This window comes from Zalophus californianus, chromosome 2, assembly GCF_009762305.2.
Source record: "Zalophus californianus isolate mZalCal1 chromosome 2, mZalCal1.pri.v2, whole genome shotgun sequence".
In the NCBI taxonomy this organism is placed as follows: Eukaryota; Metazoa; Chordata; class Mammalia; order Carnivora; family Otariidae; genus Zalophus; species Zalophus californianus.
Window position 1 is genome coordinate 76,715,905 of NC_045596.1, and position 11,506 is coordinate 76,727,410.

Genomic DNA, 11,506 nt, shown 5'->3' on the forward strand with positions numbered 1-11,506 from the left:
AAATAGATTGTCTGGAGAAAGTGTACAGTTTATTTCCCATACACAGAAAAATGGATGCCTTAGGAAGACATTACTTACTACATAAGGAAATGGACACTGTTTTCTTAATAAGAAAAGCAGATCTGACCAATTAAATGTGTTATTGAATTATCTTTTTTAAATTTGAAAGTGAGATATCAGGTTTGAAGCAACATGGGAAACTTCTCATTTTTATGCAGGTCTGTGACCTACAACAGTCTTCGAACAATAACTAAATGTATAATTAAGTCCAGTTCTGTTGATTCTGCCTGTAGGGGGAGCGGGGCAGGTCCCTTCACCTCACTAGGCAGGAGTCAAATATGACCTCATCTCCCAGACCCCTTCCAGTACCAACATGCTGTCATTCTCATAAATCCGTCCATAGTAATTTTTTTACCAACCCTAACAAACTTCTCATTAGTTTGTAGTACTTCTAGTCACACATGATTAAAAACCATTTTTATATCTTTTGATTAAAAGAAACCCCACGGGGGCGTCTGAGTGGCTCATTGGGTTAAGTGTCTGATTCTTGATTTTGGCTCAGGTCATGATCTCAGGGTCCTGAGATGGAGCCCTGCATCAGGAACCCTGCCCCTCGCCCTCACTCGTGCTCTCTCTCGCACGCTCTCTGCTCGCTCTCTCTCTCAGATAAATAAATAAATCTTAAAAAGAAATAATAAAAGAAACCCCACCTTTTCTGCTTCAGTTGATTGTCTTACCTACTCTCAGTAAATTGTAGTCACTGCCTGAAATTTCTCTTAGTATATAATGTTTGTTCATAGCCCTCTGATTTCAAGATAAAGCTTCCATCGCCTAGAAAATGATTCAGCAAATATAGACCTCAGAGGACAAATATTACCTGATCTCAAATAATTAGGGCAGTCACTCTTTTGGCACATGGGTGGTCCCAGTTTCAGGGTGTAGGTACATTCCAGGATAATCAGAAAACTAAGGAAATCCAAAACTCACTTGAACAATTATACTGCCATTGTTAATATACACCGTGTACCTCAAAATCGTTCTCAGTGTGGTCAAACACAAAGTCAACGCCTGATCGCTGTACTCATTTAAAGGCACACACATTTAATAGTCATTACTACATTTTTATTATTATATGTTATTGATACACGGTCCAAAGCACTGAGTTAAGAGTCAAAATCTCTGGTTCCAAACAGACTCCGATGCTTTCTAATGCTGTAACTTTGGCCAGGTCATTTAAGCCCTCTGAACTTCAATATCTTTGTCAGTGAAACGGAAACTTGTTGACTTCCTAGAGTGACTGGCTGTGGGGCTCTACAGGAGGCCAGCAACTATAGCCAGCAGGCCAAATGTGGCTCAGACCTGTCTTTGTAACCTCAAAGTCACAGTTGACTACCTGCAACAGAGACCTTCCATTCTGTAAAGTTTAAAATAGTAACTATCAGGCCCTCAACAAAAATGCTCGTTAACCTCTGGCCTAACGAATGATATTCATAAACTTGTTTGAAATGCTTAGGTAATCTTAGTGGACTGTACTGAAATAATGGGCATCTGGCTCACCTAGCTGGAAGAATTAGGTAAAAGTCCAATTTCAACAAAGGAAATGGCTTCTAATAGTCTATCGTGGGTTATTTGGTATTACTGAGGTATTATATGTTATCAGTAAATAGTTGTTGTATCTAATGCTACTAATCGATCATTAAGACATTTTGCTTGAGAAAAGAAAAGCCACTGATGCCTGATTCACAGCAAGTTGATAGAATTTGTTTTTACAGCTCTGATGTTAAGTACCGATATCAGGTATGCCAGTCAGAGCGCCACTGCACTTAATTGAATGCTAAATCTGAACCTTTGATAAGTGCTTTTGCCTCAATCCAAGTTTACCTACATTTCCCATGCCCGGAATGAAAGAAATGATGAATGAATGAACAACCTACTGAGCTGACATTTTTCTGAAAATTGTCTGCATGCTATTATTAATTCTTTCTCAGTAACCATGGAGAGGAAATATTTTTGAGAACCCAGCAAATGAATTTAATAATGTGGGTATTCTGGACCAAAATAGATCCACTCAGTGTGTCAAAAATACTTTTTTTTTCAGTTATTCCCAAATTTCCTTCTCAGTGTTAAGTGATGTTACACATTAATAAGTAACGGGACTCCATCCTAAATATCTTTTTAATGTGGGTTACATATAACTCATAAGCATGTAACAGATCAGATAAATGTTTTTGAGATATTAAAATTATGTTTTTCATCCTCACCAATCTCTAGTGTCAAGCTGCCCCAGGACTTCCAGATTGAGGAACTGCCTAGAAGTCTCAGACCATAGAGTTTCTGTCATTACGTAGCTAAAATTCCCTTCCACTATTAGAGACCAAGAAGTTTGAAGGCCTTGGGTGTAAGAGGGATATCCAGGAGAGAAAAGGAAAGCTGTGCCTCTTTCTGGTCAGAGGTTTCCATCAGGGGCAGGGGGTGGGAGATGGGCAGGTAAAAGGGAGTTAGCGAGACTGGAATGCACACCCAGGGTAGAGGCCATGATACTTCCCTTGCCATTAAGCTCTCTGAGGGGAGTTCTGTGGGCACACCAGGCTCTGTACCAGCAGAGAAGACCTCGGATGGTGAGAAGCCAGAGCTACACAGTCAGGAAAAAGCAAGAGCTCAATCTTTATTCCCAGGCCTCTCTGGCTCCCATGTGGTGTGAATGCTGAGTTAGAGCACATGGACCACTTTTGGAGCCCTCCGCAGTGAGTGACAAGGTGACATCACAGTAGTACCTGAAGGCTCAGGAATAGTCAGGGGCTGGATGAAGAAAATGGCAGAAGCTGAGAAAGGTGTACAGTGCCCCACAGGTCAGCAGAGAGGAGTCCACAAGCCCTAAGGGAGCTGAGAAGCACATTAGCCAACGTTAGCAGACTTAAAGCCTCTGCTCACTTCAGCAATAGTCACCGATCAATATCTAAGGGCTGAACCCATCATACATAAAAGGAGAGTTGCCAGAGCCATCCAAGGACCAGCAAGAAGCCAGCAGCTCCCTCCCTGCAAGCCTCGCCTTAAGCACCCCAACTCCAACATAGCCGGTATAATGTCATCCTTTATAAATTCTGATGCTGTCTTGGAAAAAAGCAAGGAAAAGGAGAGGATTCAGAAGGATTGAGTAATTCTTGAGCTAAAGCTAGAGACATGTTAAATTATTAGATCAGATTAAATTTTAAATCATATTGAGCTAATTTTAGTTTTGTTCCCACTGCTCAGCGGGCCCAGTCCTCCTGAGGAAGATCAATTAAGTTATGGAGAAAAGCTACGTTTTCTTTGCACACCCAAATTTATGGATAAATTTGCACTCTACGATTACATTGTTTGGTTTAGAAGAAACCTACTGGTGACAATTTTACTCAGGGTCTAACAAATCTCTGAAACTAAAAGAGAGAGCTCTTCTCTAAATAGTTACATATCAGAGGCTATGTAGGGTACCAGGCGAATGTGTTGAAAGACAGAACGGAATTCTAGCCCTAACTCGACAATTTACAATTTACTGTTAGTCACTAAAAAAGTCATCTCGTCTCTGTAACAGCGCTTCCCAACAGATGTATCTTAGATGAGGTACTAGAACATTACTGAAGTATTGATCCCTTCAGCCCCCGAAACAGCCAAGGCAGAGCCTGGGGTGACTGGAGCCCCGTGACTTTCATCTCAGGCTACCCCAGTGCGCTATATAAATTGTTTTTTTGTGGGTTGAATGTGATAATTTGGGGGGATTATCGTCCTATATGATCCCATTTCTCCTCCATAGGATGAGCGGAGGGGGGAGTGGAGAGATTTGATGATGTCCTCTGTCATTTCCATTCTAGTAGTTGACACTTCTATGAGTGTGGAGAGAAAATTCTAATTGCAAAAAGAGTCACAGGAGCTCCTGCATACATGGCCTGAAAACAAAACTTCCTGTACTTACGTTTTTAAACTCTTTGATTACCTCTAGATTTGTTCCCAGAAGAAACAACTGAAAAGTCAGGTGTCCTTTTTCTCAGTTAACCAGTGTCATTTTTACAGCTCAGCAGGGATTTACCTACGGGTAAGAAAATTAGAAAAGAATCTATAGACTGCAATAGTACTTAAAGGCAAAATCAAAGTTACCTGTGTGGGATCAGAAATTTGCATTCATCTTTCAGCAACCTGTTTTGTTATAAATAAATTAATTTGAAAATCAATTTCCAGGGCAATGATTAAGAAGGGTAATCAATAATTAGTGCATTTCTCACACACAAATAAGGCTGTTTTATCTTCAAAGTAAGTAAAACGCTTTTCAGGATGAACACCTCAAACTTGTTGAATATTTTTATTTGAATATAAAAGAAGGATCTTTTGCTTCCCTACTCACTTGCTCTGAAATTTGCTATTTATATCAATAAAGAATTCAATGCATGCAGAATTGATCTATTAGCCATTTTCAAGTTGAAGCTAGGTTTTATGGACTGCTAAGATTTTTCTGTTCAATGGGATGACAAATGTTTTAGTACTTTTGGACAGAAAGAGGAAATGCAATGTTCTTGTCATTGAATCAGTCATTCACTGATTCATCTGGGAATATAACTCTCCATTAAGTAATATGTACCAGAACAGGTCCAAAGAAAGAATGGTTGTCACACATGCTGATAATAATAATTCTAGCTTTTGAGTTGTCATAGCCTACTAAGTGCCAAGTAATAAGCGAGGTGCTTTTGTTTATGGCTTCATGAATTTTCACCCTGAGGACTCTCAAAAGTGTTAGGTATTACTCTCATCACTATGGAGTAAAAATGGCAGGGATTTTTCTGACAACACTCCAAGAAGAGGTTTCACTCATCCAATTGTTCATCACGGCCTAATGTCCAACTTTCTTTCTAGTAGTCTAAGTGTTTACAGCACCAAGAAGTTTATACTTAAAACATTTCAAACCCACCAGTTCGCTGTAATGGCAGGAATACATTGCTCTCAGTGAGTAAAGACTGCCATCTTGTGGAAATTGCAAATACAGCAAAAACAATCATTCCATGGAACTAAAAATCTGCACACATTAAGAATGTGCAACTAGATTCTTGCAATGTTATACACACACACACACACACACACACACACACCAATGCTGCTCACAGTTAAATACAAAACTTTCCTTTAGGTATGATTCAAGTTTCATTTAAAGATGCCAGTGTTTTTGAACATTTGAATATATATATATATATATATACATATATATATATATATCCTCATTTATTATATAAGGGCTCATCCAATTTGCCTTTAAGGCAGTGCATAAGATTTTGCTAAGCTTTCTTTATCTAATACTTAAATAAGTTTTTGTTAAATAATAAAAAGGAGGGTGTAGTGACACTTTTCTAATGGAATTTCCAGGAGCATTAGATTCTGCTGCAAAAATTTATGGCAGAACTCTGAGCTTAGAAAATACTTTCATACCCTTCCAACACTTCTATTCCACCCACCCTGTATTTCTAGAATCTGTTGTGGGCTACTCACAGCTTGACTGGGGGGATCTTACAATCTAGCTGTTGTCTGTCCCTAAAAATGGGGTGTTTGTGCAATGCCTCAGTTATCTGTGCTTCCTGAGATCGACTATACATAAAGGCATCTTTGTGGTGTGAAGGCAAATAGAGAAGTCTGCTCACTTTTTCCCCATAGTAACTCCTACCCCTCAGCTTACTGAACCCAAAAGTTCTACAATTAAACAAATTCTTTGGATTTAAGGCCCTTTACTCCTATTAGCATCAAAATGGGTGTCATAAAGTATGTGTGTATACATCAATGATCATTTTTGAAACCAAATCATTCTTCGGGTGTAGAAATGATAAGGACACGCTGTGATACCAGATACCACTGAGGAGAAAGAGTAGGCAATCGTTGGTTCATGAATGAACACGGAAATGAATGAAAGAATAAACTAACATGAACTGAGGGCATTAAAAAGAAACAGTATCACAGTGTTGCTTAGGCCATTTTGGCTGAATGTGCAGTTGTGGTTTAACATAAATTTTTTCCCCAAAAAAATACCTGGTATGAGACCATTCTTTAAATACTTATTGAATGGATAGATGAATAAGAAGAAATGGAATAAGTTAGAAAATCACATCAGTGATAAGAAAAAGTAGAATCTGAGGGCAGCGTCCATTACCAAAAACCATGTTGAGCATATTCAATCAATAACTACTTGTCTGCTCTGTGTTAGGCAGTATGGAAGATGGTGAGGACACATTCCAGAAAGGGGAACAGACATCAATCAAGGAACCACAAATTATTTTTTTAAAGATTTTATTTATTTACTTGACAGAGAGAGAAACAGCAAGAGAGGGAACACAAGCAGGGGGCAGTGGGAGAGGGAGAAGCAGGCTTCCTGCGGAGCAGGGAGCCCAATGCGGGGCTCCATTCCAGGACCCTGGGATCATGACCTGAGCCGAAGGCAGACGCTTAATCGACTGAGCCACCTGGGCACCCCAAGAATATTATTTTTTTAGAGATGACTAAATTTTCCCTTCAAGGTATTCAAAGGTGTTCTGATTACCCAGTGCCTTTACGTAGGCAAATAGCTAATGGGTTTGCCAACATGATTTGCATATATTTGCAGATAGGCCAAGCAAGCAACTTTGATGCTGCGATTGAAGATTACAGATGTGTGTAATACCTAACACAGTGCTGCTGATTTCCACGAGTAGTTGTTCCTTTGGATGGAGGCACTATTTATTTCTCAATGTATGTGTGCATGTATGTGTATATGTATGTATGTATGTATTTAGTGAGCTCTATGCCCAGTGTGGGGCTCGAACTCACGAACTCAAGAATCGCATGCTCTACTGACTGAGCCAGCCAGGCGCCCCATAGAGGCATTATTTCTCAAGTGTATTCCTCAAAACTCTAGCTCCACAAATTATTACTATGTATTATCGGGGAGAAAAAAAAATGAGGAAAAAAGAAGGAAAGTTAAATACCTTTGGGAAATGCCAAATTAAAATCATACAAGTTTTCTTTTCTACAGGTCTTCTTAGAGCCTTTAATACACTGACTTCTTTGTAAATTTCCTAGAGGCTGTTTCTTAAAGTTAATGACCACGGGACCCTTTTCTTGCAGAAGCTCCTCTAGGTACTAATGTTCCATGGAACACACTTTTAGAAATTCTGGAAATACAAGTATCTTTGTCTGAGAAGAGGCAGGAATAAGGGTGAAATGTAATCCATCGATATTCATAATCACCTTGGTAAATTCAATTAATCAAAGTAATTGTACTTCTTGAGCAGCACTCTGAAGCAACAAGCTTTAGACAGATCAAAGTCATAAGAAAGGAGAAGTCCAAGTTATAAGGGAAGCTCCAGTTCAATGTCCATCCTGGGGTGTCAGCTGGGGGTTCTGGGGGTGAGACCAAGTCTCCCCCACAGCCCTTAGGGCTGGTCTTATTCCTGTTTGACTCAGGTTGAATGTTGACCCCACCCCTAGCCATTATCTTTTAGCCCAATCTTATCAACACAGGGTTGACATGAAACAGATAAAAAGGTAATGCTCCACCCAAAGAGTATTTACTCCTTCCAAATGACATCATTCTTCTCTCTAAAGTTTTAAGCAGTCTCTCCCCAAGTAACCGAAGACCTAGGGCAAGAGAGGAAATATAGCTCCACATATCCTAAGGCTGACTATGTGCAAATTATAAGTCAAGCTAAAAACTCTTAGATAAAATATGTTCTATCTTGTCACCTTGACAAATAGACCTTCATGCCCCTAGGAGGTCAGGTCTGAGTTTCTAATCTGTGATAGTTTGGAGTATTGCCACAGACCTGGTGGCCCAGGGAGGTGGTCTGTGGGCCCCTCTCTTCCACCTCCAGCTCTGTCCTGCACAGTGAAGGATCGCCCACACAAAGGTGTACACCCCTGAGCTCATACACCTGAGCGCAGTCCACACTCTCTAAACACCACTCCAGACACCTGCGATGCCCTTGCGGCTGTGAGGTCTGCTCTTGGAGGAAATGCGGGGACAAGTTTTCCCCGGTCCTGGAGGAGCTTTCTGAACTGTTAGGGTGGGAAATCCTAGGGATCCCTGAAGATGGTGCACACTCTGGACAAGCTCACGGCCTTGGCCCTGACCATTCTCACCCTGTGAGAGGCGGCACACCTGGGGGAGGGCCAGAGGTAGGCAGGTCTCAGGTAAAGCCTAAAGAGTATTTGGAAATGAGAATAAAACCTCTGCAAAAAATCATACTTTAAAAAAGCTGCAGCTTTGCAACTAGCCCCAGACTCGGAGGAAAAAAAAAAAAAAAAAAAGACGAAGAAGGGTATTTCTTATTTGAATTTAACTACTTCTAAAAGCCTCTGGTCAACTTTTCTTCTTGTTCTCCAAGGTAAGATTATTTTCCCCCTTGGCATTAAAGTTATGTGAAAAAACAAAAATGATGTATTTTATCAACTTCAAACTTGTCCCGGGGCTTTCTCCCACACTGTGTTAAATAATAGAAGACTTTTTAATTGAATTTCTTTGTGTGTAGCATATGCTGGGTGACATTATGCCAGCATCTTGCTCTAAGCAGCAAAACGTTGTCCATAAAAGCATTAAGATCCAGAGTGTCATTCCGCATGGAGGGAGGGAACGCAGAACTGCAACAGCTTGAAACCACATAAAAACAGTGCCTCTGAAATGTAATTGTAAAAACACATTGAAACAAAGTGGGGGGGCGGGGAGGGATGATACTTAGAATTAGAGAATAAAATTTAAAAAAAAAAGAGGAGGAAGAGGGGTGGGAGCAAGAGAGGGTACAAAAGGAGGAGAGGAAACCCTGTGGCACAACTCTGTCTATAATATCAAAGCAATAACATTTTCAGCATCCTGGCATTCCACCTGCAGGCTAATCTATATGTTCATTTCCCCTTGACCGCCACCATCCTTTAGCGGTGGGATTATAAATGGATGTGTTGTGGACGGAAGCAGTAACGATGTCTGCACTGACACATGGCTGTGTTCTTTACCCCAAGGATCCTGGAGCTTCAGCAGAATGGTGACATGGACATCCTGAAGCACAAATGGTGGCCAAAGAATGGCCAGTGTGACCTGTACTCCTCAGTGGACACAAAGCAGAAAGGAGGTGCCCTGGACATAAAGAGCTTTGCAGGAGTCTTTTGTATCCTGGCGGCTGGAATTGTCCTCTCCTGCTTTATAGCCATGCTGGAGACGTGGTGGAACAAGAGGAAAGGCTCCCGGGTCCCATCGAAAGAGGTACTTGATTGAGAGTTCTGGCGCTCAGTTGAGCCAATAAGCGGGTGGTCTTTCCAGGGAGGGTAATCAGCAGGAAGAGGATAATGGGCTGGGGGTGGTCCTTGTTTCTTCTTTCTTGGAATATTGAAAATGAATTATTGATGAAATATAAAAATCGGTAATGCCAATACCAATGACCATTTTAAGACATCCCAGATATGTGAAGCAGAGACTGCAGTTCTTGAAAAGACTGATCGTTTCATGTGCCATCAAGGGCTTTAAAATTCTGCCAGATCTCAGGGTAGACTTTCATTCAGTGATTTTCTTAAAGGCTGTGATTCCCTTGACCAGTTCACAAAGATGCTTGTCATCTTATTTCAATAAGTTGTTTAACTTATAGGTAAATTATTTGTATCTCTAAGATTCAGCCGAAGAAATACAATGCCGTAGGAAAATAATCAGAATTTGTCTCTTCACCACCAGTGGCTCCTTCCCTCTATCAGTATGTAGACCTATAGAAGGGATCATATGTTTTTAGCTCTTTGATGGCTCTAAGCTTAATGAATCCAAAGTGTGGAATCATCTAGAATTAAATTTTTAATAAAATAAAATAAAATTTTTTTCAGAGATCTGAAAGAATAATTGCAGAGTTACACATAATATCTCTTTGAAAGTGGCATGTGCCTTGTTTTCATCAAAAATTATGGAATTTACAAATCGGCAGAGAAAATGTGAAGTTAAAATAAATTACTTGATTAATTTATCATATTTCTACTGGACCAAAAGGTGAAAATTTTTTAAATGATGAAATCATATTCATTCACTAAAGCTTCACAAAATGAAATGGAAAACGACCTGAATTTGCTACATGATTTGATCTGCTAGATAGTTTCAAAGGACAGTTTTTTAAACTTTCTGTAACTAGATTTTGGCTAACTGATGGTTAGAGCAAATCCTGAGAAGATCTGCTTTAATGCACAAATAAAAATGACTTCTCAATGTTCATATGAATTTTTACATATTAATATATTCTTTCAAACAGATCTCTTTCTAAAATAATCTGAGAATTCCTTTCTACCGCCTTATATACAAAATTGGTCAGCAGCATTTATAAGGAAAAGCTTGGCTTACCAAAGATAAAACTTAGCTTCCTACCTATCTGAATGATCATACATTCTAAATTAGTGGAGTATGAACTAAAAATTAAGCAGGGTTCGAACACTGTAGTGTTTTCTTTATGGAATAAGCTTCTGGCTTTTCTATTGACATTGATTCAATGCAAAAGACCACATTAATGCAATATTATAGCTGAGATTTCATATTCTTAAAAATCTGGAAATTAAGGACTCCCCAAGCTCCTTATATTTTGAATTACTATATATGATATTAAATTTTTGCATTATTATATCTGTTGATGGATGACTACATTATAGTTGCTGTGGGAACCATAAAATTACATCTCTCAACCCTCTAAAGTCTCAGTGATAATATTGTATTAATGGATATTTTTTATTGGATTTTGAAATGAAAAAGGAAAAGGAAAAACAGTGATGCACATCAAAATATTTTTCACTGAGGAGCACTACAATAGCACAATGAAAAAAATACATACTCCATTCTAACTCATGACAGCTAATTCAGATCTATGAACAAATATTTTCTCTCCTTATGATTAATAGGTATTTTTAAATCCTCATGAATTTAATTTATTGAACTTGGCTATAAATATGACTGATAAGAGACAATTTTTTTTCTTGCCAGTTTTATTTTTCAAACGTTGGGCTTTAATGCTCACTTTAAGTGAAAATCCTGAAGGATTTATGAATAGGTTTCAGCACCAAAAATCTGAGATTTTCCTTCCTTTTCCTTTATTAAGTACCTTCTTACTAAGACTCCATTAGCATAGCTCAAAGCATCTTTGATTGAGAGGTCATTTAGCATAAACCTGGCCCTAAACCAAAGTTGTCATTCGCAGGTCATGACTTGAAGGGGTCTCTAAAGGTCTTGCTGACCTCACAGTATTGCCTCATTCAGGTACTAAATAGCTTGAGTGTATGACATCCCTCAATTAGAAATGGATTCTCTTGTGTTGAATGTTGCTCTTTCTGAATAATCTCACATCTCTCTGGCCTGAAGAGAAATAACACTTTAACAGTCACTAACACTTTAGTGTGAACTAGCGTATCGTATCACTTATCTCCAAAAATGGAAAGTTAAGGTTAGGAGGGAATAGGAGAAAAGAACAGAAGTCCAACTTGGAAGGAGACGCCCTGCAAAAGGAGAAAGCAC

At 39.3% G+C, this 11,506-nt stretch overlaps 1 protein-coding gene across 3 annotated transcripts in view; it reads left to right on the plus strand.

The window, feature by feature from the left end:
- GRID2 (glutamate ionotropic receptor delta type subunit 2) overlaps positions 1 to 11,506 on the plus strand; it is a 1,431,476-nt gene that overhangs the window by 1,385,381 nt on the left and 34,589 nt on the right. For all 3 annotated transcript variants that reach the window (XM_027599851.1, XM_027599852.1, XM_027599850.1), the window contains exon 15: positions 8,998 to 9,238. In XM_027599851.1, coding sequence (XP_027455652.1) covers positions 8,998 to 9,238 — 241 coding nt within the window. The remainder of the gene's footprint in view (positions 1 to 8,997; positions 9,239 to 11,506) is intronic.